The following is a 26,130-nucleotide window of genomic DNA, read 5'->3' on the forward strand; positions in this document are numbered from 1 at the left end:
ACTCCAAAGACCCTTGAGAGTGGGAGTGCCTGGAAGGCGCTTCCCCCGTCATTTTCATCACGCTTGCCTTCAGTAGTGAGAGAACTGCTGGATACTCGTTGGAACGATAAGTATCATTTTCTAGTTATATTCAAGACTGTGTGCCAGAGTTTATGCCTTGATGGTTTTCTTTATTTTGTGAACTACCTGTTTCTCCACGCTTCCGCTCTGCACCCACACATGTAAGTGAACGAACGTATACCGAACAGTAGCGGGGGGGCTGGGAGGTACATTAACTCGAAAACTAATGTATGTAAGTTGCGGTCTCCATTACAGGGCACTGGGGTAGAGTGCAGGAGAGAAGGGTCGTCACCATTATCTTCATTCCTTTCCAAAGTCTGGAGGCAACGCTGTTTTTGTTTCCTTTGTCCCTTTTTTCCCTTTCCCCGGTAGGGGTGTCACCTGTGTCGTGAGACGTGCTTTCCAGACCCTTACCTGCGTGCACACCAGATACCGAGAAGAAGAACCTCCTATAATCTTACAAAAAGCAACCTTCCGTACGAAGACAATGGCCTTGGTCTCCACCCAGCTCTTCCTTACCGAGGTAAAACAACAAACACACACCATAGACACAATAGCCTGGGTCCAGGAAGAACCCCAACAGAGAACCCTCAAAGAAGGACTGTTGTTTCATGATAAAAAACTATACATTCCTAGCGGGCCTTTGCAACAACAGGCGTTACACTGGATCCACGACACCACCTTAGCCGGTCACTTAGGGAGTCGGAAAACCGAACAAGCATTGTTACGATATTTTTGGTGGGAAAACCTCCGACAAGACACAGCCACCTACGTGTCAGATTGTGCCATCTGTACTCAAGCAAAGGCAACACACCAACGACCCAGCGGTCTCCTTAGACCAATACCTAGACCCCCAGCTCCCTGGCACACCATTTCCATGGACTGCATAGTGGAAATGCCTCCTAGTCTTGGGAACAATACTATTCTGGTAATCATAGACCATCTGACCAAAATGGGCCACTTCCTTGCTCTCCCCAAGTTACCCACGGCTGCAGAAATAGCCATGATCATCTTACAACAGGTGATAAAGTTGCATGGAGTACCGGCCGTCATTATCACGGACTGAGGGACCCAATTCACCTCCAGATTTTGGAAGGAGCTATGTGGGATCATGAAGGTGGATGCTCGGTTATCCACCAGCTATCATCCTCAAACATACGGTAAAACAGAAAGGCTCAATCAAACCTTGGAGCAATATGTCAGGTGTTTCACATTGATGCACGCCGACGAATGGAGTACACTATTATGGACAGCTGTGTTTGCGTACAACAACGCCAACCATTCATCTTTTGGGTGCTCTCCCTTTTACTGTCTCCTTGGGTTCCATCCAAACATGCTGCCCTTTGAGCATCCCATTACCTCAAGGCTCCCTTCAATTGAGGAACACCACGCACATCTCAAATCTGTTTTAGACACGGTTAAAACACACCTCGAAGAAGCGAGAGCAAGAGATAAGAAACAGGCAGACAAGAGACGTTCCCCAGAACCCGCATACAATGTTGGTGATAAAGTTTGGCTGAGCACAAAAAACCTACGACTCAAAGGAAGCAGTAGGCTGCAGCCCAAATACATAGGTCCCCATCATATAAACAAGATTATTAATCCCGTGGCTATGAAACTCACGCTGCCATCCACCTGGCATATTCACCCGGTGTTTCATGTGTCACTCCTGAAACCCTGCCGGTTAAGCACACGCCTACCCGTTAGACCCCCAGCAATAGACGTAGATGGGGAGGAAGAATATGAGGTACATGCTATCTTAGATTCCAAGGTACGCAGAGGCCAGATACACTACCTAGTAGATTGGAAGGGGTATGGGCCGGAAGATAGGTCGTGGGAGCCAAAGGGCAACCTACGCTGTCCAGGCCTTGTGAGACGTTTCCATGCACAACACCCTTCTAAACCAGGAGGTCTGGCGAAACAACGAAGGTTGAGAGGGGGTACTGTCATGACCCAGCGGAGGGGGCGCCACAGAGCAGGTACATGATGATCTGTGTGACCGGGGGCTTAGAAACTACATCTCCCATGATGCATTGGGGAGGAAATCACGTTAAGTATATAAGCTCCGCCCCCATAGGAATCAGTGCTTGTCACTCGAGTTCCCCTAGAGCTACTGAGGATACAAGTCGTTCCCGCACCTTTGGTTGGAATACAACAAACCTGCTTCCTGGCTGAGAGACACTCGATAAGGCACTACAGAAGGCCACCGCGATACCCGCAATCACAGTGAACCGTTTTGCGGGCTTTTCAGAGTGCGAGAGCTGCGCGTGCACCAGGCTCAATCCGCTACTCCTCTGCCGCTGAGGTTCTGATGCGGAAGTGAGGTGGAGGATTCTTCAGTATCCCCGAGCGTGTCTCGTCGGCGCACTGAACCTATTCACCGCAGTGGGCGGCTTCCAGCCCAGGATAGAGACTGGAGAACCCGTGATTCGGGCATTGTTTTGATATACAATAGAGCTTGTTTCAGGTGTGGTTTGAATCTGGACTAGGGATTGCCTTGCTGGTAGAATCGCGCGCTTATGATAGCGCTGGGAACTATAACTTACACTTCGCCCGGATTACTCCAAAGACCCTTGAGAGTGGGAGTGCCTGGAAGGCGCTTCCCCCGTCATTTTCATCACGCTTTCCTTCAGTAGTGAGAGAACTGCTGGATACTCGTTGGAACGATAAGTATCATTTTCTAGTTATATTCAAGACTGTGTGCCAGCGTTTATGCCTTGATGGTTTTCTTTGTTTTGTGAACTACCTGTTGCTCCACGCTTCCGCTCTGCACCCACACATGTAAGTGAACGAACGTATACCGAACAGTAGGGGGGGGGGGCTGGGAGGTACATTAACTCGAAAACTAATGTATGTATGTTGTGTCTCCATTACAGGGCACTGGGGTAGAGTGCAGGAGAGAAGGGTCGTCACCATTATCTTCATTCCTTTCCAAAGTCTGGAGGCAACGCAGTTTTTGTTTCCTTTGTTCCTTTTTTCCCTTTCCCCGGTAGGGGTGTCACCTGTGTCGTGAGACACATACTGCGCGCAGGTGTTGCCTCTTAGGGGAGGGGATTGTCTAGCATCGTTCCCGCTGTACCCGGCTTCCAGGTTAGTGGCACTCTCTATATCACAGAGTCTGACAGTTCCAAATAATCCTGGCAAAGACTGTTGTGAAATGTGGTGGCCTTCCAAATTGGGTGCATGCCTCTCACACACACATATGGTCCTGTGTCCCCCTGATAAAACAGCTCCTCTTCAAGAAAAGATGCCAGCAGTGGTCAAAAGTCCACAGAAGAGGGTCAGTCAAGCTGTAAGGGAACACACAGAGTTCGAAGCAGCACTAGAGAAAACTGAGGTGGCACTGGAAAAGCAAAAAGTGGAAACTGACTCAGATGCCAGCGCCAGAGAGGCTATCTCGCGACCTCTAGATCCTCTAGAACCCACTGGTCGTGTGGTATACTCTGATGCTGCTCTCAGGGGCCTGGATGTGGCGGTCTGTCGACATCCTCATTCCTTGGAGGTGACAGAGAGACCTTTAGGAGCCTGCAGCTCTTGCGGCTTCCAGCTAGGGGTGGGCTGTGCCTCTCCCTCTAACATAATCCCTAGTCCTAATGAGCGGGTTAAATCTGTGCAGCTTTCAGCAGCACTTATCAATGTCCGCTCACTAAAGCAACATCATGCTGACGTTCATGGGCTGCTGGAGGATGGTTCCTTAGACATGCTGTTCCTCACTGAGACCTGGCATGATCCCTCCGCCGCCCCCATAGTCGCGCTGACGACCCCGATGGGCTATAGGATCCGGAGAGTTGATCGCCAGGGGTCAAGAGGAGGAGGTGTTGCAGTTATTTATAAAGACTGCTGGGATCTTCTTGTGGGTGACTCACAGGACTGGGCCGGTTGCGAGGTACTGGACTTTAGTGTTCGCTTGTCAGCCCATTTTACACTTGGGGCTTCCCTGATTTATCGGCCACCGGGACCTTCTGGTTCCTTTCTCCAGGCTTGGTGAGATGCCCTTACTTCTAGGGCGGTCAGGTTCTCTCATTACCTGGTGCTGGGCGATCTGAACTTTCATTTGGATATGCCCGACAAGAGAGAGGTGACCGACTTGTTGGATAATCTTCACACGGCTCAACTTGTCCAGCACGTCGGCCTTCCTACTCATCGGGCTGGTCATCTATTGGACCCTATTTGTTCCAATTTCCCTATCTTGGTAAAAGATCCTCTCCCAGTGACGTGGTCGGATCACTATATATCGTACTTCTCCTGGACAGTCTCCAGGGCAGAGGCCCGGGTGCTTGGCTTTTCGAAGCCTGTTCTGGGGATAGTTGACCCTCGGGAACTTGCTCAGGCCTTAGACATAGCCAGGCCTGTAATGTCTGGGGGTCTGGAGGAGTGTATGTCTGGGTTTACGGGCTGGGTGTCCAGAGCAGTGAACTCAATCACCTCCCGTCGACCCATTAGACCGGCCAGAGCTTCCCCTTCTAAACCCTGGTTTACCCCTGCTCTTAAAGCACTTAAACATGAATGCAAAATTTTGGAGTGGGTGTGGCGGAGGAGCAATTACTGCCCTGAGGCAAAAACGAGACTTAGAGCGATGCAAAGAACTTATTATGACGCCATTTTTGCGGCTAAAGGCCATTTTTATGCGGCCCGCATTGATGCGGCTAGGATTAATTCTAAAGAAATCTTTGCCATAGTCCAGAGCTTCACCTCCCCGCTGGCCCAAACAAGTGCTACACCTTCTTCGTTCGATTGGTGGAATACCCTGTCTGGGTTTTTTAGAGATATAATCATGGCCATTCAGGCCTCTTTCTCCCCTGACAGTGGTGCTCTGGCAGGGACGCGGAATGACCAAGTAGCTCCTTCTACCTCACTGTCCGCTTTTATCCCTGTCCTCCCCCTGGAAACTCTTAAAATCCTTAAAGGGCTTAAATCGGGATCTCCAGCAGATGCCTGCCCTGCCAGACTCTTAGCAGAGGTAGCGGATAGCATCTATCTTGAGGTTAATCTGATTATCAACCTCTCTTTACAGTCTAAGGCCGTTCCTCAGGTCTGGAAGCAGGCTAAGATTCTTCCACTTTTAAAAAAACCTTCCTTGGACCCGCTCAATCCGGCCAATTATCGTCCCATCTCTCTCCTGCCAGCTATTGCTAAAGTTTGTAAGAAGGTGGTGCACAAACAACTGTAAGATTTTGACGGAGGCTCTTTTACACCCAGCGCACTCAGGTTTTCGGGCAGGCCACTGCACTGAGACGGTCTTGGTTGAGGTTGTAGAGGCTATTCGAACATGCTTGGATGCTGGGGGCAGAGCAGCTTTGATCCTGCTGGACCTCTCGGCGGCCTTTGATTCGGTCCCACACGACCTTCTGCTGACCCGTCTCGCTGAGATTGGTGTGTCTGGGGCCGTGTGGGGTTGTCTTAGGTCTTTTTTGGAGGAAAGGGTTGAGCAGATCTGGCTCCCTCCTTTTCATTCCTCCCCTCACTTGATCACTACGGGTGTCCCACAGGGTTCTTCCCTTAGCCCTTTGCTTTTTAACATTTATGTCACGCCTCTGATCCACCTGGCAGAAGCTCTTGGTGCCAAGGTTTTGGCCTATGCAGATGACACCCCGTTGCTCTTTACGTGGGATAAGGCCTCCAGTTCGGTCCTTGCCGCACAACAGTGCCTACGCTCCATCTTCACTTGGCTGGCAGATGCTCAGCTCAAGGGTAATGAGCAGAAATCAGAGATCTTGCTATTTGGCACTTTTCCGACTGACTTTCGTCAACAGCTGTGGCCTCAGGAGCTTCCTCTTCCCTTTTCGGAGGGACGGCCCGCCAAGAACCTGGGTGTATGGTTTGAGAAGAATCTCTCGTTTTCTACCCATATCAAGAAAACTGCCGGCTGCTGCATTGGTCTTATCAAAACCCTTAGGAATTTTTTTCCTCTTCTCCCGCAAGCAGCCAGAGTAACTGTGACCTGTGCGCTGATTCTATCTCGGCTAGACTACGCCAATTCCCTGTACGTTGGGTCTCCTGGCTATATGATTAAGAAACTGCAGGTGGTCCAGAACACGGCTGCCAGACTGCTACTAGGTATCTCATCTAGGAAGAGTGTCACTTCTTACTTGCACTCTGTACATTGGCTACCCTTTGCGGCCAGGATCAAATTTAAATCTTTGGTCATGGCCCACCGCGCTCTTCACGGTCAGGGCCCGCTCTACCTTCAAAGGCGCTTTTCCTTCTATGTCCCTGCGAGGGTATTGCGCTCATCGGCTTTATGCCTGGCCTCGGTCCCTCGCTATAAACTCCAGAGGACTGGGGGCTGCTCTCTGGTGGTCAGAGCCAGCAGGGCTTGGAACACCCTTCCCCTTGATCTTCGCCTTACTCAGGAGCTCGCAGCTTTTAAAAAGAATCTTAAAACATTCCTTTTTGCCTGATTGTCTCTCTCCCCCCCTCCGGTTCGCGCCGGGACACTCTTGAGTAGCCGAGCGCATTACAAGTGGAATTAACATAACATAACATGAAAGCGGTGTCCAAAGGGTGAAAGAGTCAGATGCAGCCTCTGAAGAAGAAATTAGTGCTGTGGGCCTACGAGTGGAGGTAGGAAAAAGCTGTCTGAAAGGGAATCAAAAAGGTTTACAGTGGACCCTTGAAAAATAATTTGCAACCATAGCTGAAACATCTGAATCTGATCAAAGTGAAAATAAAAGTGAAAGGCTTGGATTGGAAAAGTGCAAGGAATTGATGGTGCTCTGTCAGAGTTTTTCAGCACCTAAGTGGTCAAAATGCATGGAAAAAGCACAGGATGCCACATTGTATGAGCCACCTTGATGACAAGCTGGTGACAAGGAGCCAAAATTTGCTGAAACAATAAATGAGAACTGTCAAACTGTTCCAAGAAGCTACTTACAGAAATCTGCACTACAACTTTTGAGCTTGGCCATGTATGATCTGCTTACAGACCAAATTTCAGTGGCCTTAGAAATAGAGGTATGCTCAGCTTTTGTAATAACCAGTGATAAAGAACATACTAATTTAGTAGGATTTTCTTTTAGATACCTGTGTGAATTAAGTGTGCTAATGAACACTAAAGATGAGTAGTAATATTTTAGGTAGAGAAAAACATATATTTGACTCAACTAATGATGTGTTTTATTTAAACAAATGTAACATGTGAAATTAAATAAGTGTGATAAATTTAGAAATCATTTGAGGTACAATGATTTGATATTTATCAAAAGGGTGAATTGATGGAGCTCAGATTTCACCTATAAAATGTATGCATTATTATATGACAAAAGGCTGCAGACATGATTTCTTAAACGGCACGCAGATTGTGGCGCAAGCAAGATGAAAACATAAGGCCTGATCAGAATGCTTCAGTTTAGCGGTGCTTTCATGTGAAAACATGCTCAATTAGTTGAGCAGTTATGTTTATATGTGATTAATCAAGATGTAATCTCACTATAGAATGCACATTAATTTAGAAAATGTATTTGTACTTTCAAAATGGCATCATGTATTTTTGCAAGAGTAGAAATGTGCTGAAATGAGTTTTACAGAAAACAACGTGATTTCAGTTTGCTTTAGTGGACTCAGCTTACTCCAGTTTTGCCCTTGAAGATTACAATGGAATGTGCTCCTCTTCCCTACCAACTTTCAATGAAAGGGCTTTGTTAATAAATCACGCCCTCCTGTTTCCGTCTCTTCGACCTTCAGTATGTTGCATATTTTTGTAGCCTGTTTAAACGTGGAGTGAAGAGCACACATTTTTTTTTCATAAATCACAAGACTAAAATTTGAACAAGAACACGCCTGATTAAGGACGTATCCAGTCATCCCTTGGGGAGATGATGTGTCTTGAAGTTCTGATTGGATCAGCTATGAGGACCGAGCATGTGAACTTTTGTTTGAAATATGGCTTACAAGTGGGAGGAGTGCCTTTTTTTTTGCTAATTTTTTCTGAGGGCCAGGCCCAGTTTCTGTGCTGGACACAGAGACGGAGAGGAGAGAGAGAAGGAGGGACTGCGTCTGTAGGGGCTATTTTGCAGCCTGAGACAGAGACACAGACTAGCACAGCGAGGAGGAGAGCGAGAAAGAGTAGAGACGATCACAACAGGGTAGATTTTAGGTGCTAAACTTAAAATTTCATGCTTTAACTAACTGCTTTTGAAAAGATATATTTGTCCTATGCATTTATTTCTCTTTATGGGAGATTTTTGCCATTATTAATTATTGATTAACCTTGCAAGACTTACTCTTTTTCTTAGAAACTCTTTAAGAGTTTTGACTGACAATTTGTGCCACATTTCCCTTCCTATATATAAGATGCTTATATGTAGACTGTAATATATTCTGTATTAATCCTATTTTTCCTATTTTTCAATTCTGTAACCTGATTGATATTTGACTAATGAATAAAGAGTCAGAGAACCTTAACTTTTGACTTAAAAATAAAATAACTCACCACTCTCATTATTGCCTTAAATATTGATTGCATTTAATTTTCATATTTATGTAAAGTCTCCTGTTTGGTGAAACACGATCATCAAAAGGTCCATCATTTCACCCTTTACAGCGGTAAACAATAGGTAATGAGGTTTTGAATAGGGAAATTACCAGGTAATTACCGCTGGATCAGTTTATACCGACTCTTTGAAATGGGTGAGACCATGATGTAACATAACGGAGTAAGAGAACTGAGAAATCATTTCCACAAAATATTACGAAATTTAGTGGGATTTGTGGTGATATTAAAAATCACCAAAGGGGGGATTGGTGGAGCAGGTAAAGCAAACATTTGTATACCTTCTCTATTTGCATGACAAAACACTAATTACGTAACCATCCTAAATATTAACCTGTATTAACTGTTTGAAGTGTTATTATTAATCAACATATGCACCTTAATAAACACAAATTACACGTGGGACTTAAATGCTAATTGCATGGCTAATAATTTAGATTAATAACTGTGGTATGCAAACTAACCGTAGGATGTGTTAAAATAGAGAATTGCATGATTTGTGTTGCCTTTGTAATGGTTTTGTGCTCGTGGTATTGCGGAATGGTGAGTATTATTGCTTTAAAAGTTGCTGTGAGCTAGGCAAATACTAATATATATTGGGATTAGTGTGGGTTTAAACATTAGAATCTTCATTTCCTTATATTAATTACTTTTATGTTTATCTTTGCTTAAGTTGGCATTTGGGCCTACCAGGCCGCAGTATTCAAAATGGAGTTCGGAAGTGGCCACCGTCATTTGAGCGCGATGCCTACTGCGCAGACTCGGATGACTCTGAAGATCTCCAGGCGACCTCTAACCACGAGACTACGTGTTCCTTGTCAAGGATAGGAACGTGGAGGATTGCCAGGACTCAGCTAGTGTGAATGACTGAAAATACAATAGCAACCTGTACCCGGAGGTCTACATGTTGTTACTTCGGAACTTTCGCTTGAGAACCCGAGGAAAACTTACAATTTTGGGAGATGTCATACCCTGTCCCATGGGAAGCAAAAACTCTTGGGAAAGTCACCACTTCTTTCAAATTCAGGGGGATTTAGCCAATCAGAACACTTCTTCCTTTAAAATTGTTGCATATTTGGTCTAGAAGTAAGGGGAAAAGATATAAAAAAGGGGGGGATTTAGGAGCAGAAAAGAGTTGGTATTATTTCTCCAATGGTGACTGTTGGTGTGGAGTTCGATTTGATAGCGCGATTGCCTGGTCCTTTGGCTACCTTTGGGACTGTGTCGTGCACAGCGAAATAACTTTTCCCGGACTCATTTGGATCTTAGTCTGGGGTTTGATTTGACGTTTTCACTAGAAGGGATTTGATGTATGCAGGGCTGACGGGTTTCTGGAAATGGTCGTCAGTGTCAAAATTTTAGGTAAATATAAATGTTATGTAAATCTGTGACAAGATATTCATTGAAAACTCTGATTTGATTGAAACTTGATTATGCCAAAGAAAACAAATTAATTAATTAGATAAATTACCATTGCTTTACAAAAATTGAGTTTGTGATTCTTTTTAATAAGGTATTGATTAATCAAAGGTTCCGATGCTTTAAATGTGTTTAGCTGGTTCTAAATCACCATCAACCAGTCCAACTAATTGGTCTATCGACCAAGTGGTGGAGTGCCTTGATGTTAAAGTTAGGATTCTATAGGTACTAATGTATATAATGTATATAATGTAAAGATTTTCCTCCAATAGGTAGCAAGGTACCCCACATATCCAGCGCTCCTTTCCTCCTGTGTGCAGATTCGAAGTGAGACATATGAGTGTTGGTGTTATGGGCCCCACCAATGAATGCGTGTGTGAATGAGTTAGTGTGACGTCGGGTCTGTGACGCAGGGAGGATATGTAAATTTGCCCTTTCCCGCTGGAGCACCTTGAATTTGGCTCCATTGGCAGATCTAAAGTGCAGAGCAGTTGTATTGAACCATGGTAGATTTTAAACATCATACAAGATATTTTGAAGATAATTCTTTTATTCTTCAGCAGCCAATGTAATTTGTTTGATGTAGCCAGAGACCGAATCAAATATTTTTAAGGTTAAAGACTCATCTGATCAGGGTATTTTAGATGTTTTGATGATAGTAGACAGACTTGGATGGAAGATCTAGGTAGCACACTTGACATAGTCTTAATGTAAGTGGACAAACACATTTGTTACCATTATCTTGTGAGTAAAACATAGGAAGGATAGAATGCCTCGTACTACTTGCAATTGATGAAAATACGTTTGAGTAATCTTTCTAATCTGTTGGTTCAAATTCAGTCCTGAGTCAAGTATGATTACAAATTTCTAAGAGATGGAATTGGTTTTGGACAATCTCCTAGTTTACTTGGCCATTACAGGCTGCATCCGCAATGGACTTTGTTGATTAAGGGCAGAATCTGAGATTTGACAGGATTTAACTTCAGGTAGTTTTGTTTCATCCAGTCAGAAATTGCTGTACAAAGGTAGGCAGGCCTATTGTAGAGCTCTTAAATTAATGATGTTTTGAGTGTTGTCAGCATATCAATGAACAAAGGATGGACATAAATGCTGAATAACAAAGGGAATAATGAGGATTCATGTGGGACACTCCAATGTAGAAGAGCAGAAGGTGAAGAAAAGGGGCCAATTTGAGTTCTAGGCATTGGAAAAAGAGATCATTTCTCCGAGGTCCTGGTGAAACTGCACTTGCTCCCAGTGGAAACCCCAGTCATTTTTAAAATGATTTGTCTCATCACTTGATACCTTTCCAGCTATGCCTCTCCACTCTAAAATTCAGAGTCATCCTCTTAAGCCATGAACTCTTTAATTATGCTTTTGGTTCAAAGGACCTAAACTTTTAAATTCCCTATATTTCATTGATCTCTTCCACGAGTTGTAACCCAATATCCCTCCTAGACTAGACCTTCTTTAGACTTCCCACTGAGTGGCAGGAAGTGCAGTAAGACATACATTCATGTAAATCACCTTTCACTCGCATTATAATGATGCAAAGAAGACCGTCAGCCAAAAATACAATGCTAAGCAGAAATGTTTAAAGGAATTGAAGATAAGCATGAAAACTTGAGATTGGGTACAGAGTTCTAGACTTGAGGCCGAACACTGAGATTTCTAAGCTGCATCCATAGCCTTACCTCGGAAAGACTGGTCTGCAAAAGGGACACTGCACAAAGGAGACGCTCACAAAGTGGCTCAAATATTTGCTGCTCCTCATCTTTCCACTGTGGATCATCTTCACTCTAAAAAGCCCAAAGACGTTTGTCAAGAACTGGTTAGATCATTGCCAGAGATACATGAGAGCCACCCAGCACAGAAGCTGCCCCTTTCCCTTCTAACTGCCAAGAGGAGTGAGGATCCAGGCATAAGCTTTTAACATTGAGTATTTCATACAGATTGACTTCAGAAAATGTGTAAGCTTCAGATCTTTCAGCCTAGAATGTAAAGGGTGGAGAGCTTCCACAAAATGTCGGGGAGACGCATCACAAAGAGATGGGTAATGCTAAGAGGGGTACCCTCCCAAGAATGATTATGTAGCTTTCAAAAAATTTCCTTAGAAGTTGAGGGCAGTGAACCTATGAATCGAAGTGCAAGGTCCTTCCAATGGGTGTTCAATATAGATGACAACTAGAGGAGGCTTAATATGTATCCCATACAGAGGAGATTTAAGGCTGGGATCATCTGGGGGAGGACAGGTGGGCACCTCTTAGAGGACATCTAGGCTGGGACTCGCCAGAGGAGGTCATATGAGGACCTTCTACCAAAGGAGTTAGGAATGCCTTCTGCAAATCAAGCATTCAATCTTCTAGAGAAGGCCCTCCAGAGAAGGTCGTTTGGGGCACCCTCCAGAAGAGGTATAGATTGAGACCCTCAGGAGGAAGTTAGAGAACAGACCTTGATGGAAGGCTGCCAGGTCGAGACCTTGGAGGTTAGATGCATGTTGAGAGCTTCAGAAGTACTCAAATGTTGGCTATCTAGGTGAGCAGCAAAGCCTGGGCCCTTCCAGAGAAGGCTATATGTGGGTCTATTGGGAGAACTTCCGGGGCTGTAGGGTGTGCCTTTATAAAATTACAGGGTGTCACCTTATAGAGAAAATGCAGGATGACAATGTAGAAATACTAGCACACGGTTGAGAACAATTATTTATTTTACAAAAACCCAGTACAAGGTTTCTGTACTCCTTGTCCGCTCTCCAGTTGTCCCTGTCTAGATTTGATTCTAGAATCTAGCTTCAAGGTACAGTAGCCTGGACAGCACCTGAAATGAGCATATATAAACATAATAGGGAATCTTCTAGAGGAACAAGGGTGGGGTGGTATCTTCAAAAGTCCATCCAAAGGCACATGGTGGAGACCCTACTTAGGAGATGTAGAATCTTGCAGAAGAGAGATGTGGCGGCCAGCTCAGAAATATCCTTCTCCTCTGGGTTACAAGTGGAGGGTGAAGGAAACTGTATTAAAACTCTTTCAAGTGGTTCCAGACACAGCATGAGTACCAACATTCAGACAACAGATTCCCCCCACATTGAGAAAGTTTTAAAGTATTTCATAGTTATGCATGCATAAAATAGCATCATTACCTGTTGACCCATCTTCTTTGAGTTTCTTCACAACCATCAATACTTTTTCATGTCTGTTGAAAAATAAACATAATCATTAACCGGGGCAAATCTTAGTCGTTTAAATTTGTGAGGTGTGAAATAGAGATTTCCCAACCATCAGTGGCATTGCAATGGCAGTGAGATAGCTTCCAAGCTAATGTATGGCTATGTGTTTGCATTTGTGTGACAACAAGGTTGTAGCTATATTATATGAGGTATTTAAAATAGTGTGATCTCAACTCAAAAGAGCTGCCAACTGCTAAAAAACAAGTTATGTCAGCAGGAGCATCTGAAACTTTAGGTGCAGTACATAAGACAAGGTATGGGGGTGCGTGTGTATCTGTGTATTACAGAGTGGTGGTAGTTATAGTTAGGATTCGAAGAGGTAGGAATTCCTTAGATTTTTGCTTGCTAATAACGTGGTTACCCTTTGATGAATCTCCACAAAACTTTGCAGACTTATTCTGTTTTTTGCTTTGGTATATGATGCAAAGTTTTGTGGTGATTAGTTAAGGGTGTGCAAAGAAAAAAAAAGGGTCCCAAAACACGTACTTCCACCAATCAATTTTCCATAGACTTTTTAGACAGATGTAGCGGAAAAATAGTTGCACGGATTTACACAAAATTTGGCAGAAATATGTGTGGGAAGGGTCCTTTTTGTTATTAGATCTTTATTTGGTCAGTTGATTTCAAGTAATTAGAGACAAAAACTTAGTGATGTATTGGGCCACGATATTCTGCGGTTACCTTCACAGTATACTGCAGTACACAGCAATAATGAAACACAATATTATCGGTTAACAAAAGCCCTTGCAAAATGAAAAGGCAGTCATATTGTTTAGATCACATTTTGTCTTTGTTCTGTGTTTTTAAGTGAAATATAGCTTACTACTATTTTTCTAATACATAGGAAGAAATGAGGCAGTTCAGCAAAGTCTGTAGAGTTAGGGAAAAGTATTTTTATTGATTTATATTTTTAAACAAAAGTTTAGGATGTACCGCAGTACATTCACAAAATTATCTAGAAAGTACTCCAATGCCTAATGAAATCGAACTTTTTTTTAAATATATGGCAAAATAAAATTAGACACACTATACGGTGGCACTTAAAAGAGCCTTTGTTTTTTTTAAATAAACATATTTATATCTGTTTTACAAGCCAAGTTCTTAGGTTTGAAATAAAAATATGGTTTCCATAGGTTGAAAAACGAACACTATCAGGACCAAACAATGCTGCATTGCCATATTTTATATTTAAATCAAAAATGGAAGACATTTTATGATCGCAAAGGAATGCTGGTCACTTGGTCACTTGTCTTAGTGACTTTTCAAACTTAGCAGCATTTACAGTACACAACTTCCACTTTTGTCTCTGACAAATATTTGAGTACACAAAATATGTGTTCGGAAACATAAAAAACACAAAAGGTGATTGGCATGGAGTAATGCTTGCAATTTGTATAAGCAATGGCAATCTCTCGGGGTAGCATCCTAACCCATCGTTCTTTTTCTCACCAAGCCACCTCAGTTTGGACCCAGCCACATGCGAATCAATCTTGACCCTGCTACTCATGGGAACAGTCCAGCACAAACTGCCAAACCAATTCCATTTTGAACTGGAACACAAGCAACCCAGGACTGGTTTTGCCCTAGTTCTGGGCTCATCAGCCAGATATAGCTTGGTTGCAGTGACACAGTGGACACGGGATCCACGTCTGGGCATTCCCATGCCACTTAAAGCAGTGCATGAAACATACAAAAGGTCTTGGGTTGCTTGTGTTCCGGTTCAGGGAGGACCTGGCCTTGTAGTTCCAGCTGGACTGTTCTGATTGGAGCAAGGTCAAGACTGATATGGATATGGCTGTCTCCAAACTGAGGTGACATGGTGGGCAAAAGAATGATGGGTTGGACTGCTACCCCTAGTGATTGCCAGTGGTTAGACTTATTGCAAGCATTGCTGCCATCACCTTTTGATTGTTCGATGTTCGGAAACATAGACATTAAGATGGAAATGTCTCCTTCATCTCCATTTGCAATCTCACTCCAGGTAAGTGTCCTATATCATTGTCACCACAGTTGATAACCATAAAGAAGTGATAGTCACAACTAATAACAGAGGAAAGTAGAGGGAGTAACTGGTTCCATCTCAAACCTCTTTCACCAATCCTTGTGACTTCAACTCCTTTCAGACCTAAATCATTTCCAATACCTTTTTTAGCATGGTGTCTGGCACAAAAATTGTAACTGTGCCCAACCAACCTTAACCATCTTGCACATACTCTCACATACAAGAATAAGGAACACAGAGGCAGACAAACAAATATGTAAAGAATTAGATGATTGGCCATCAGGAAAAAACATCATAACAACAACTTAATTTTGAAAGGAGGATAATTATTGGTATGAATACAATTTGGGCTACTAATGTAGCACAATGCTACCAAAACAAAAAAAGAAGTAGAAAAATGAGCTAGTCTGCAGCAATGCCGTTTAACAAGCATTAGAAAGGCATTTGAAACACACATTTCTGGTCACATGACAATAAAAACAAATAGAAAATTACATAAGAAAGTAAAGCATTATGTGATTGGTTAATAACACAAAGTGGTCTATAAACACAAACCAATACTACTAAATACCACCAACAACCATAGAGATATTGCTGAGTATAGGAAAGTATAGAGCTCAATTTCTTCTTTAAATACATAACAGAGAAATTATCAATTATACTTCATCTATTTATTTCTACATAAAACAGATACTTTTCTATATGGAATACTGTCACAAACATACTACAGGAAAATAATTAAAATAAATTAACACTTGTATTAAGAGAATTAGTAATGTAACCATTAATACTTTATGTTTTTTTCCTAAACAGATTTGTGCACATTGAACACAATGCTTACATACAATAACTTCAGAAGCAAAATATATAACACAGAAAGAGGCAAACAAAACTAATTGAACAGAGAAAAGCAGGATGCCTATAGAAATAAAATAGTACTGATATATTTTTCTGTTATTACAAACACTAACCTTAGAACTAAAAAGGTTGCTAACAACCAATTCACAAAAGAGAGCATAATTAACAGTTAGCTATAAGAATAAAGGAAATGCTGCCTATTCAAGAAAAATATATTCTTTTAGAAGACGTGACATCCTTCGGAGTATAACTGCAAAGCAATATAAAACATGTGTCCTGAAAACTTTGGTTCAAACACTTCCTGTAAAGGAAAAAGAGGGAGAATCTCATACAGAAACAATATGTTCAACATATTATTGAAAAGCATTTCATTCCTAAAGAAAACACTTCATTTTCATAATGAATCGAGTGAAATCTCTTGAACATTTAGTTACAGCCTATAAAATACATAAACTATATAAGAAACAACTAACAAGACTAAACTTATGAAACATTTTTCAGCGAACTTGGAGACATATGTCAAGCACTGAACCATTTTTTCAAGAAGAGAGTTACCATCAACAGAATAATTGTGTATATTCAGTCACACATGAAAGACAGTGTTATGAAGTTTTATATGGAAAATTAGTAAGGAGAGGGAAAAAAAAGTCAAACAAAACAACAATATCTAGTGAAGATTTGCAGGAAAAAAACGGAATTCCAAATATGAATGGAAATGCACTTCTCTTTATAATATCAAGGAAAAATCTATTCTGAAGCTAAGGACATCATCGCTACTTCAAATCAAATCAAAAAGAGCTTTATTTGATTTTAGTCATATAAAATCACAAAAGCAATCAAATAAAAACATTTCAGAAATTTTCTAAATTACAAATGTACACAATTCCAGATTCCATTCATTTACAAGTAGACTTAATCCAAAACATATTACATTGGGGGGTAAACATTGCAAATAGAGCAGTCATACAGAATTTAATACATTCTAATCTACTTTCTAAGGAGGTTAGACATTGATACGTTCTTGCTGCCAGCCATAAATCCAATGCAATAATCACTATCCAATAGCTGTAAATATAAAAAGGCAGGTCGACATTGCCTCCATCCCCCCAACCTTAACAAAGGCAAGATCCATCTGGATCTTTCCTTAGCATACAATTTGCAAAATAAAATCACATGAATGGTTGTTTGTGGGGAGAGATCGTCACAAGGACAATGACATAGTTCTCTGGACCAGTCATTCATCTCTGGATAGCTAATTAATCGGTGACAGGTCCCGAACCTAAAACGAGTTAAAATATACCTATCATACCCACCTAAATAGCGTAAAAGATATGGTTGGATGTCATATGTTATTACAGTCAATTGGTGTTGGACAACCGCAGGTTTATTCATCTCCATTGCGAGTCTCTTTGTGTCAAGGTGGTTCATGTAAATTACTTTAAATTCCTTCCGACAAATAGAGTTCAATGTCTCTGAGGCAGTATAATAATCTGGACGCCAGAGATCATGCATAAAGTTTTTACATACTTTAGCCAAGTAATCTTAGTAGCATGATCCAACTTCATAGAATCCTTTATTATTTCCTTATTTAAGCCTGTTCTAGTGGAGGTCCAAATTCTGTGCCAGAGTAACACTGGTTGTGCCTTAATAACATCTGAAATATATGGAATCCCCAACTCACTATGACAATTAAAAATAGGAGAACTAGCAGGTACAGATAAAATAAATCTTAAAAAAGCATTTTCAACGTATTGAATGGGGGAGGAATCATAACAGTCCCAGACTGGTAAATGTGAAAAAGAATTTCAGGGGGCCTTTTACCCACTTTTTTTAGGAGAAATTAACGACAGCCGCGGTCGACTTCATGAAGAGAAGACTCCTAGTCTTGACCGCCTGGCCCCAAGAACCAGTGCGATGAAATAAAACACCCAAATACGTAAACGTATTAGTGGAGTCTACCCTACTTCCCCCAGCTTGGAGGCTCCTACATTTTTGCTTCCCCCGCCCCCACGTCATAACAAAAGTTTTCTTGGCGTTCATTTTTAGCCCTAATTCATTCATAAAACTGGTGTAAAATGTAAGAGCTTTTGGTAGACCTATCTGCGTGTGTGCCATAAGCACTGCGTCGTCTGCATAGAGAAGGGAGACTATTGGACGTTCGTTGAGATACGGTGGGTCCCTCGCCTTGGCCACCAACTCCTGTTCCAAAGCGTTGGTATAAAGAATGAACAGGAATAGTGCCAAGATGCAGCCTTGTCTTACCCCACTCTCTACTTTGAACTGCGCAGTACACTCCCCTTTGGTTCCCTATCAAACCTTGGCAGTTGCCCCCGTCTACAGTTGTCGTAAAAACTGTACCAGGACTGGATCGACCTTTAAATCAGTCAGGATGTTCCACAGTTTACTGTGTATAACACAGTCAAAAGCAGCTATGAGGTCGACAAATGCCAAGTAAAATCTCCCTACTTTAGCCTGAGTGTATTTTCCAATTAAAATACTAAGATTAAGAACCTGCTCATTTGTTCCTAAACCCGGTCTAAAACCGTATTGTACATCGCTTAAAATATTATTTTCTTCTGCCCATGTTTGCAACCGGTCTAAAACAATCCTTCCTGCTACCTTCATCAGGGAGTCTAATAAGGATATCGGACGGTAGCATGCAGGGTTTTCCCGTTCCCCTTTTTTAAAAATCTGTACAATTATTGACTCCGACCAGGTATTAATAAAACCTTTCACACAACAGGCTTGTAGGACCCATGTTATCAACGGGGAACATAAAGATGGAATTGATTTAAACAAATCAATCGGCAACCCATCCGGGCCTGGGGCCTTGCCACTCTTACTTTCATTTATTGCCCCAACATCTTTGTGTGTGATCTGAAAGTCAATAGGTAAGAAGGCAGGGGGACCCCCCTTGCTGGCTCGTACAGTCTGTTACACTTTCTGTATCCCTCTGCGGATTATAGACATTTGAGAAGAAATCTACCCACGTCTTCTCCTCTATTGCCACCTCTATTGTCGGGACATCAGGCTTAATAATAAAAAATGGTGCATTCACCGCCCGCCAGAATAAAGAGCTATCCTTGCTCAAAGAGGCTTCATGGAGGATAACCCAAGCTCTTTCTTTTAACTCTTTCTTTCGTGACCTTCTAGCTTGATTGTATAGCTTCCTACATTCTCTAGCTTCCTCCTTATCTCTCTGTGTCTTGTGAAGGGCCTCTTTTAGCTTTGTATATGTTTTAGTACAATTTGAGTCAAACCACCGTTTCCTACAAGCATGTATACCCTTGCTTTACACTCTCAGCAAGTTTTTAATAGTTGCTGTAATTTGGGAAAATGCTATCAATATATTTTCGTAAGAAGTAGATTCCTCCAAACAGTCATAGGCCTTAGTTATAATTTGTTTATTGAACTCGGATGGATTTTGGCTAGACCAACGCAGAGTGTTGCCATTCAGTCTACCCATTTGTACATCCTGCGTCCAAACTACTTGATTATTGTGTTGTTGCTCTAAAACAGTTTGGAAGGTAATGTTGACACTTAGGGGCAGGTGATCACTCATTTCATTTTTGTGGGTTTGTAACTCGTAATATAATTTGCATAACGGTTAGGGACAATTATAAAATCTATTGTGGATTCTAATCCCCTGCCTATAAAGGTATGCCCAAAATCCACCGTCATCCTCCTCTATTGTTAGGCCGCATTTTCCAAGCTCGGCTAGCGGCCATAAACCAATATTAAAATCATCTCCCCAGATAGTAATCATTTCAGTGTCACTGATTGCTTTCAATTTACTAAGATCGTAGCTAAGCATCTTCAATATAACCCCCAGCTGTTCTTTTTCGACATTATTGTAAAAATTGATTACAATCAAAATACATTTACGATCTATACGAATCGATACTATATGATAATAAGTTTCACATTTTATCATTTCAGTCTTTAATGCCCCAATCAATTTCAAAACGTAAACACAAATTTCCCCCTTGGGTCTCCCATATGTTGAGTGAATCGCTGGCGTATGAAATGTCTTGAAACCATTCATCTATCGCCCAGGTCTCTTGTACACACAAAATGTCAAATGTATCAATAAAATCCATCTAGACTATATTATTCACTTTATTTCTGAGACCCGCTATGTTTCAAAAAAGAACACTAACAATTTTGGGGGATATTAATCCAGGGGCGGAATCAATCTGACAAGTTGGTTCGAACCCAGGGCTAGGAACTCTGGTATTGCCCAATTCAAATACATACCTAATTATTGAGGCTGACCCAAAAGCTTCTTCACCATTTAAATGAATTACCCTCAGATCCATTCTCGAGGCACTGTTTTGTTTAGTCAAATGGGCTTCACAGGCAGTTTGAATATCGGAACCCTTAGCAATCACACTCGGATCTTGTCTGGTGAATAGTCATTCATTCTCATCCAGTGATTGAAGAAGCCCGAATCTATTTGACACCTCGAGATTATAAAATGGATAATCAATGGGCTGTGTGAATGGATGATTTCCATTTTGCCATGAAGGACACTTGGGCTGATAAAAAATCCCAGAGGGAGAACATTAATACTAGTATGGGTGAAGTTTGTATCCCGGGCTCTTAGTAAGATTTCCCTTACCAGGGATGGTGTTCCGAGTGCGAGGACGACACAGTCGCTTTGAAAAAGTTTCCTACTGTTTCCAACCCAGCCAATCCTCCTCACCGTTTTAAAATCTCTAAACATAGCACTAGTCAATCCTGTTCTAATCCCTAGGCAATGTATGGCTTTATTCCTCAGTGAGATCCATGTTTCATTTTCCCCTGGAGGAGGAGCTGGAACATTGGCTAAAATTACAGTAAATGGGGTGGCTGCCGGGGGTAAATGTAAGATCTGTGGGCTACTTAAACTTTCTGAAGGACAACAATGTGTCGGGTGTGTTCTTGATGTTAAATCAAACTCCTGTCTCTCACCCAGATGATTTCCCGACCTTCCTGTCACTTTTTTGCTAGTCACTTCTCCCCTGGTTGACAGGCTATTATGCGTATTTACTATTGATTTTAAGTGTGTTCCTGTCCCCTTGCCCTTAACCCTTTCACCAATCTGCCTTTTTGGTACTAGTGAAGTCTCGTTCAAGTTCCCACTCTTGGTCTGTGGGGGGAGTGCTAAATGACCCCAGATTATGCATACTCCCTATTTGTGTAACCATGCTCTGGTTTTCAAGAACTTTCTCCATGCCTACTTCAATTTTATCCAACCTAACTGTCAGAGTACTAATAGACTGTTTAACAAGCTCATTTTTTTTACTAAGATAGACAAATTCTCAATCTCAATGGAGGGTACATTACATTTATTTTTTAAGCGAGATGCATTATCTGTACCTATTTTAGCCTGGGTTTTGCCTTTTAACCCCTGCTGTTTTCTTATATTAATCTTAGACATTCTAGCTTTAAGTAGGATTGTGTGTTTTCCATTCAGGGAAATATCGGGACTCTCTAATCTCAATTGGTTACAAGGTTTTTTAGAGGGAGTTAAAGTGTAAATATCCAGATCACTTGTGGAGATGTCATCTGAAATAATCTGGATGCAGCCATTTTTTGCTTGCTCGGCATTCGTATTACCCAAAATGCGATTTTCATCCACCCCCTATCAGCTAGTGAAGTGACTTTATCATTAGATATGGACCCAATGAGTCCATATTTAATGTTTCTTCTACTGAAGAAATCTGTTTTTCAATAACACCTACAGCCCTGGTTAGATAATTAAGCAGAGTTATATTCACGTTTTTAGGCTTACTAGGTAGTTTCAATGTATGACTTGCTGTTGTCTTTCTTTTGCCCATCTTGTTTGCCCGGCCTCAGTTCAAATAAAATGTATATGTCTTACTTGTAGCTCAAATATACAAGGGATGCAGTATCCTTCTTGAAATCCAGAAGCAGTACCTTTATATTTCACAATTGCCTGGAAAAATAAGACCAAGAGAGGGTCCAGCCCGGCCTTCTTCGGTCTCAGACGGGCCCACCCTTGGCCCGGGCTTCACCAGCGGGGGACTGAGCTGGCTTTATGCACCGCCTGGCGCCAGTTTCGTGACATGTGCGGCTCCTGCCGCAACGCGCTCTTGGGCTTGGAGTCCTCAGGAAGGTTGCTCGGGAAGTAAAGTGCGGCGTGCTGGTGATTGCGGTAGCGGGAGCCAAATGCCAAGGAATAAAGTGCGGCGTGCAAAGAACAGTTCATCGCTACTTTAAAAAAAATCAGACTTCTCCAAAACGTAGATATTTGCCTATTTCAGACCATTACTAACCACCAAGAACATTCTTTAGTTTCAACATGCTCTCAAAACACCATTCAATGGTAATAAAACTTGCGTGGACATTATACTTTGTGAAAAAACCCTCATTGCAATTGGAAGAACTAAATTATGCTCTACTTCACTGTAATCCAGCACAAATCAACAATATTACGGACTATATTCAATCTAAATACTTTAAAACCCTCTCTGAGAACAATAATTGTCCAGACCTTGCCTTTAGTCACACTGAATCTAAAAATCCATTAATGGACTTAGCCAATTACAAACTGGATATCCTTGAATTTCAAGAAACAATTTTTGACATCCCATATCAGGTTAGCGTTTATTGCTGAAGAAGCAAGTAAATATTGATCCCCTTGAAAAAATGATTATAAATCAGAGTAGAGAAAGCTAATTCACCTATTTGCGGGATAAAAATACGATCTCAATGAATACCATGTAATCTGCAATTACCGTCTTGATAAACTAGACCGTAACTTCATGCCTTCACGTGAAATTTAATAACAATTTGAAAATATATCCAATCCCTTTGGAACTACAGCACTGAATGTATATGAAAGCCTTTTAATTCAAACAGTGCATCATTTTCAAACCATAGGTAGAATGCAACCAAAATCTAGAAAATTTCAATCACATGAAATAGTATGTGCACTGAAAGAAAAAGTTGCTTTTCTCACATTACATTTCAACAAAAAGATAACCACTCCTTGAATTGAATGCAAAATAGATGAACATTTAGTGATTTTAGGCAATGGAGTACCTACAAAATAAAAAATTGTCAAGAATTAATTAGCATAAAACAGTTCAGAAAGCACTACATTACCCCCAGAAAAACAATTTATACTATGAAGATTTTGATAAGGCAAACTACATCTCTTCCATTAGAAAAGCAAATGAAGCAGGACAATTTGAACAGATTACTGAAGAACAAGCTGAACAAATATATGAACATTATAGTATACACCAACTGCACTCGAGATATGATGGGTGATGCTTTAGATTTATATCACATGAAGAAAGCCTAGTAGCATCTAGGAAAAACAGTATGAATGAAAATTGGTTTATAAAGCACAACAGCTGCTACTGAGGAAGTGTCCAGGCCCTGTCCTGACAACGAAACAAAGACAGATAAAGTCTTATAAAACAAAAAAGTCGTAAGATGTGCCTTATAAATAGATTCTTTAGAGGTTAACTGGAGATATTCCGGCAAAGAGTTCCAGAGGCTAGGTGCCAATAAGGAGAAGTACCTGCATACAGCTTTAGCTTTGTCCACCCTAGATATGCATAGCAAATTGTGATTAAGAGAGCACAGTGCCCTTGCTGGGAAGTATATTTTTACTTTTTCCTGAATGTGCTGAGGGTTTCTATAATGAAATGCCAATGAGTGATCATAAGTGTTTTGAATTTGATTCTTAACTTGACGGGTAACCAATACAGTTGTTTCAGACCTTGACGAATGGCTTGCCTTTCAGGGATGTTTTATACAAGGACGGCAGCTGCATTCTGAACCGGCTGAAACCTTTTTACCTGCTCCAAAGGGACTCCTAGTTAAGTACATTATCATAATCCAATCTTGATGTAATTAATGCATGCACAATGTCTTTCTGTGTAGTCATTGAAAGATATTTTAAGGTTTTTCTTAAAGATTTAGAGGAAGATTAAAACAAGTACTGGCAGTGGTGTGCATCTGTTGTTTGAATGATAAAGCAGTGTCCAGTTGAAGCCCTACATTTTTAGCAACTGTTGTAGGAATGCGACCTCACCCAAATCAATAGGACATATTCTCCTGGTGTCTAACGGAGATGATACACAAAAGACTAATATTTCATTTCCGATTTGTCAGAGGTCAGCTTTAAACAACTGCTATGCATCCAGATAGCAACTGCTGAGAGACATACCTGGAAGCTACCGACCATTGTATCGTCAACATGCTGGAATGTCATTATAAACTGAGTGTCGTCTGCATAAGATGCGATATTGAAACCCAAGCTTTTGACAATTTGGGTCAGTGGGGCCATACTGATTTTGAGCTTAATGCCGATCCCTGCGGGACCCCACATCTCATTTTATTAAAACCGTGAGGGGAAAGGTGATAGAAAACCTGCTTGATGCCTATCAGAGAGATAAGATCTTAGCCAGTTACAGGCATTGTCCACTATATCTGCCTTCTCCAGTCTCTGCAGGAGTATTTCGTGAACAGCAAACAGATCAAGTAAGATGAGGAGAGATTTTTTTCTAAGCTCAAGAATACTTCTGATATACTCAGTGACCTCCAAGAGAGCTGACTCTGTGCTAAAACCAGAGAGGAAGTTGGATTGAGAAGGGTGAAGAATGATATTACTTTCAAGATGCCTGGTGATCTGGGAATTTACCAGTGTTTCCATCATTTTCTCCAATGCAGGGAGTAATAAAATAGCTCTATCGTTGCTTGGAATTAGAGGGTTCGCATTAGTTCTTTTCAAAAGTGGCACCCCAAGCACCTTTATCCAGGCCGCTGGCACAATACCCACAGTAGAAGCAAGATGTTATCCACATTTATTCCCAACTGGAAAAGGTGGACAATATGGTGATTGCCCATCCAAGATTTCACCATGTTAGCACCAAGCTACCAGATTATATTCAGAGGATCAATGCTTTTGACAAGATATTCCTTATATTGTCATACAAATATATGAAAGTGAACTTTCTGTCACTTCTTATGCTGGTGCACATGTTATGCGAGCTGGAACTGGTTATCCTGAAATAACAGCACAGGATTTTGTTGAAAAGGTGCATGAAAAAGATAAAACATCTAGAATATCACATAATCATTATTATGGCATTTCAACAAGGAGCAAACTAATATTTGTTTCGAAAGACACGGAGAACTGAAATGTATGCTCAGAAATTTAGGAACCCCTACTTGGTTTATTACTTTAAGCTGTGCTGAGTGCAGATTGGATGGTTTCTATTGATTTCTACTCAGAGCCAATGCTAACATTTCAGACATTAACTACAAAACACTTGCAGAAATATGTTGTTTGGATCCTGCAATTGTTTGCAGATATTTGAATCACACATTTCAAACTATGCCTCATTACCTAACCAACAAAAAGAAAAATCCAGTTGGAGAAGTACTTGAATACTATTGGATAAAACAGTATCAAGGAAGAGGCACACCACCCATTCATATGCTTCTCAGAATCAAACATGTACCTAAGTTTGGATATGACTCTGATGACTCAGTTCTAAATTTTATTGACTTTTGACATCCCAAAAACAAGAGAACAACAAGAAACTATTTGAGCACGTTTTACGCTTCCAATCACATAACTGGTAAATACTGCTTAAGAAAATATTGGACTAAATCTAAATATTACCCAAAATGTTGCTTTGGATTCCCAAGACCAATTCTACAGAAAGGAAGAGTAAACAACTTAATATCAACTGTTATACATGTGGTTACTGGCAAATCACCAAAAAACACAAACAATCCTAGAAGACCACAAGCATTACAATGGATCAAATACTACAACCCTTTAAGTCTACATATGTGGGTTGCTAACATAGATATACAATTTGTTGCACATAACTCAACCGTGGTTTCACCTTATGCTACTTCATACATTACAAAGGCAGAAAAACAGATATGAAGGAAGTATGGGAAGAAATATCTGCTGAACAATCCTTAAGTAAACGAGTATGCAGATTTAGCCTACAAATGCTTTGTACCTGTGAAGCATATGACAGCTTAAGATCCTCAAGCTTATATGGTAAATCAGAAATAATCATGTGGCTTAGATTAGGC

The 26,130-nt window shown here is 41.3% G+C and overlaps 1 protein-coding gene across 2 annotated transcripts in view; it reads right to left on the reverse strand.

Moving 5' to 3' along the window:
• Positions 1 to 26,130, reverse strand: part of LOC146857835 (uncharacterized) — a 346,446-nt gene that overhangs the window by 247,206 nt on the left and 73,110 nt on the right. For both annotated transcript variants that reach the window (XM_085648523.1, XM_085648522.1), the window contains exons 2-3: positions 13,107 to 13,159; positions 11,665 to 11,769 (exon numbers count right to left, since the gene is read on the reverse strand). In XM_085648523.1, coding sequence (XP_085504649.1) covers positions 11,665 to 11,769; positions 13,107 to 13,118 — 117 coding nt within the window. In that variant the 5' untranslated portion in view covers positions 13,119 to 13,159. The remainder of the gene's footprint in view (positions 1 to 11,664; positions 11,770 to 13,106; positions 13,160 to 26,130) is intronic.

This window comes from Triturus cristatus, chromosome 3_2 (genome assembly GCF_964204655.1).
Source record: "Triturus cristatus chromosome 3_2, aTriCri1.1, whole genome shotgun sequence".
NCBI classification, from domain to species: domain Eukaryota; kingdom Metazoa; phylum Chordata; class Amphibia; order Caudata; family Salamandridae; genus Triturus; species Triturus cristatus.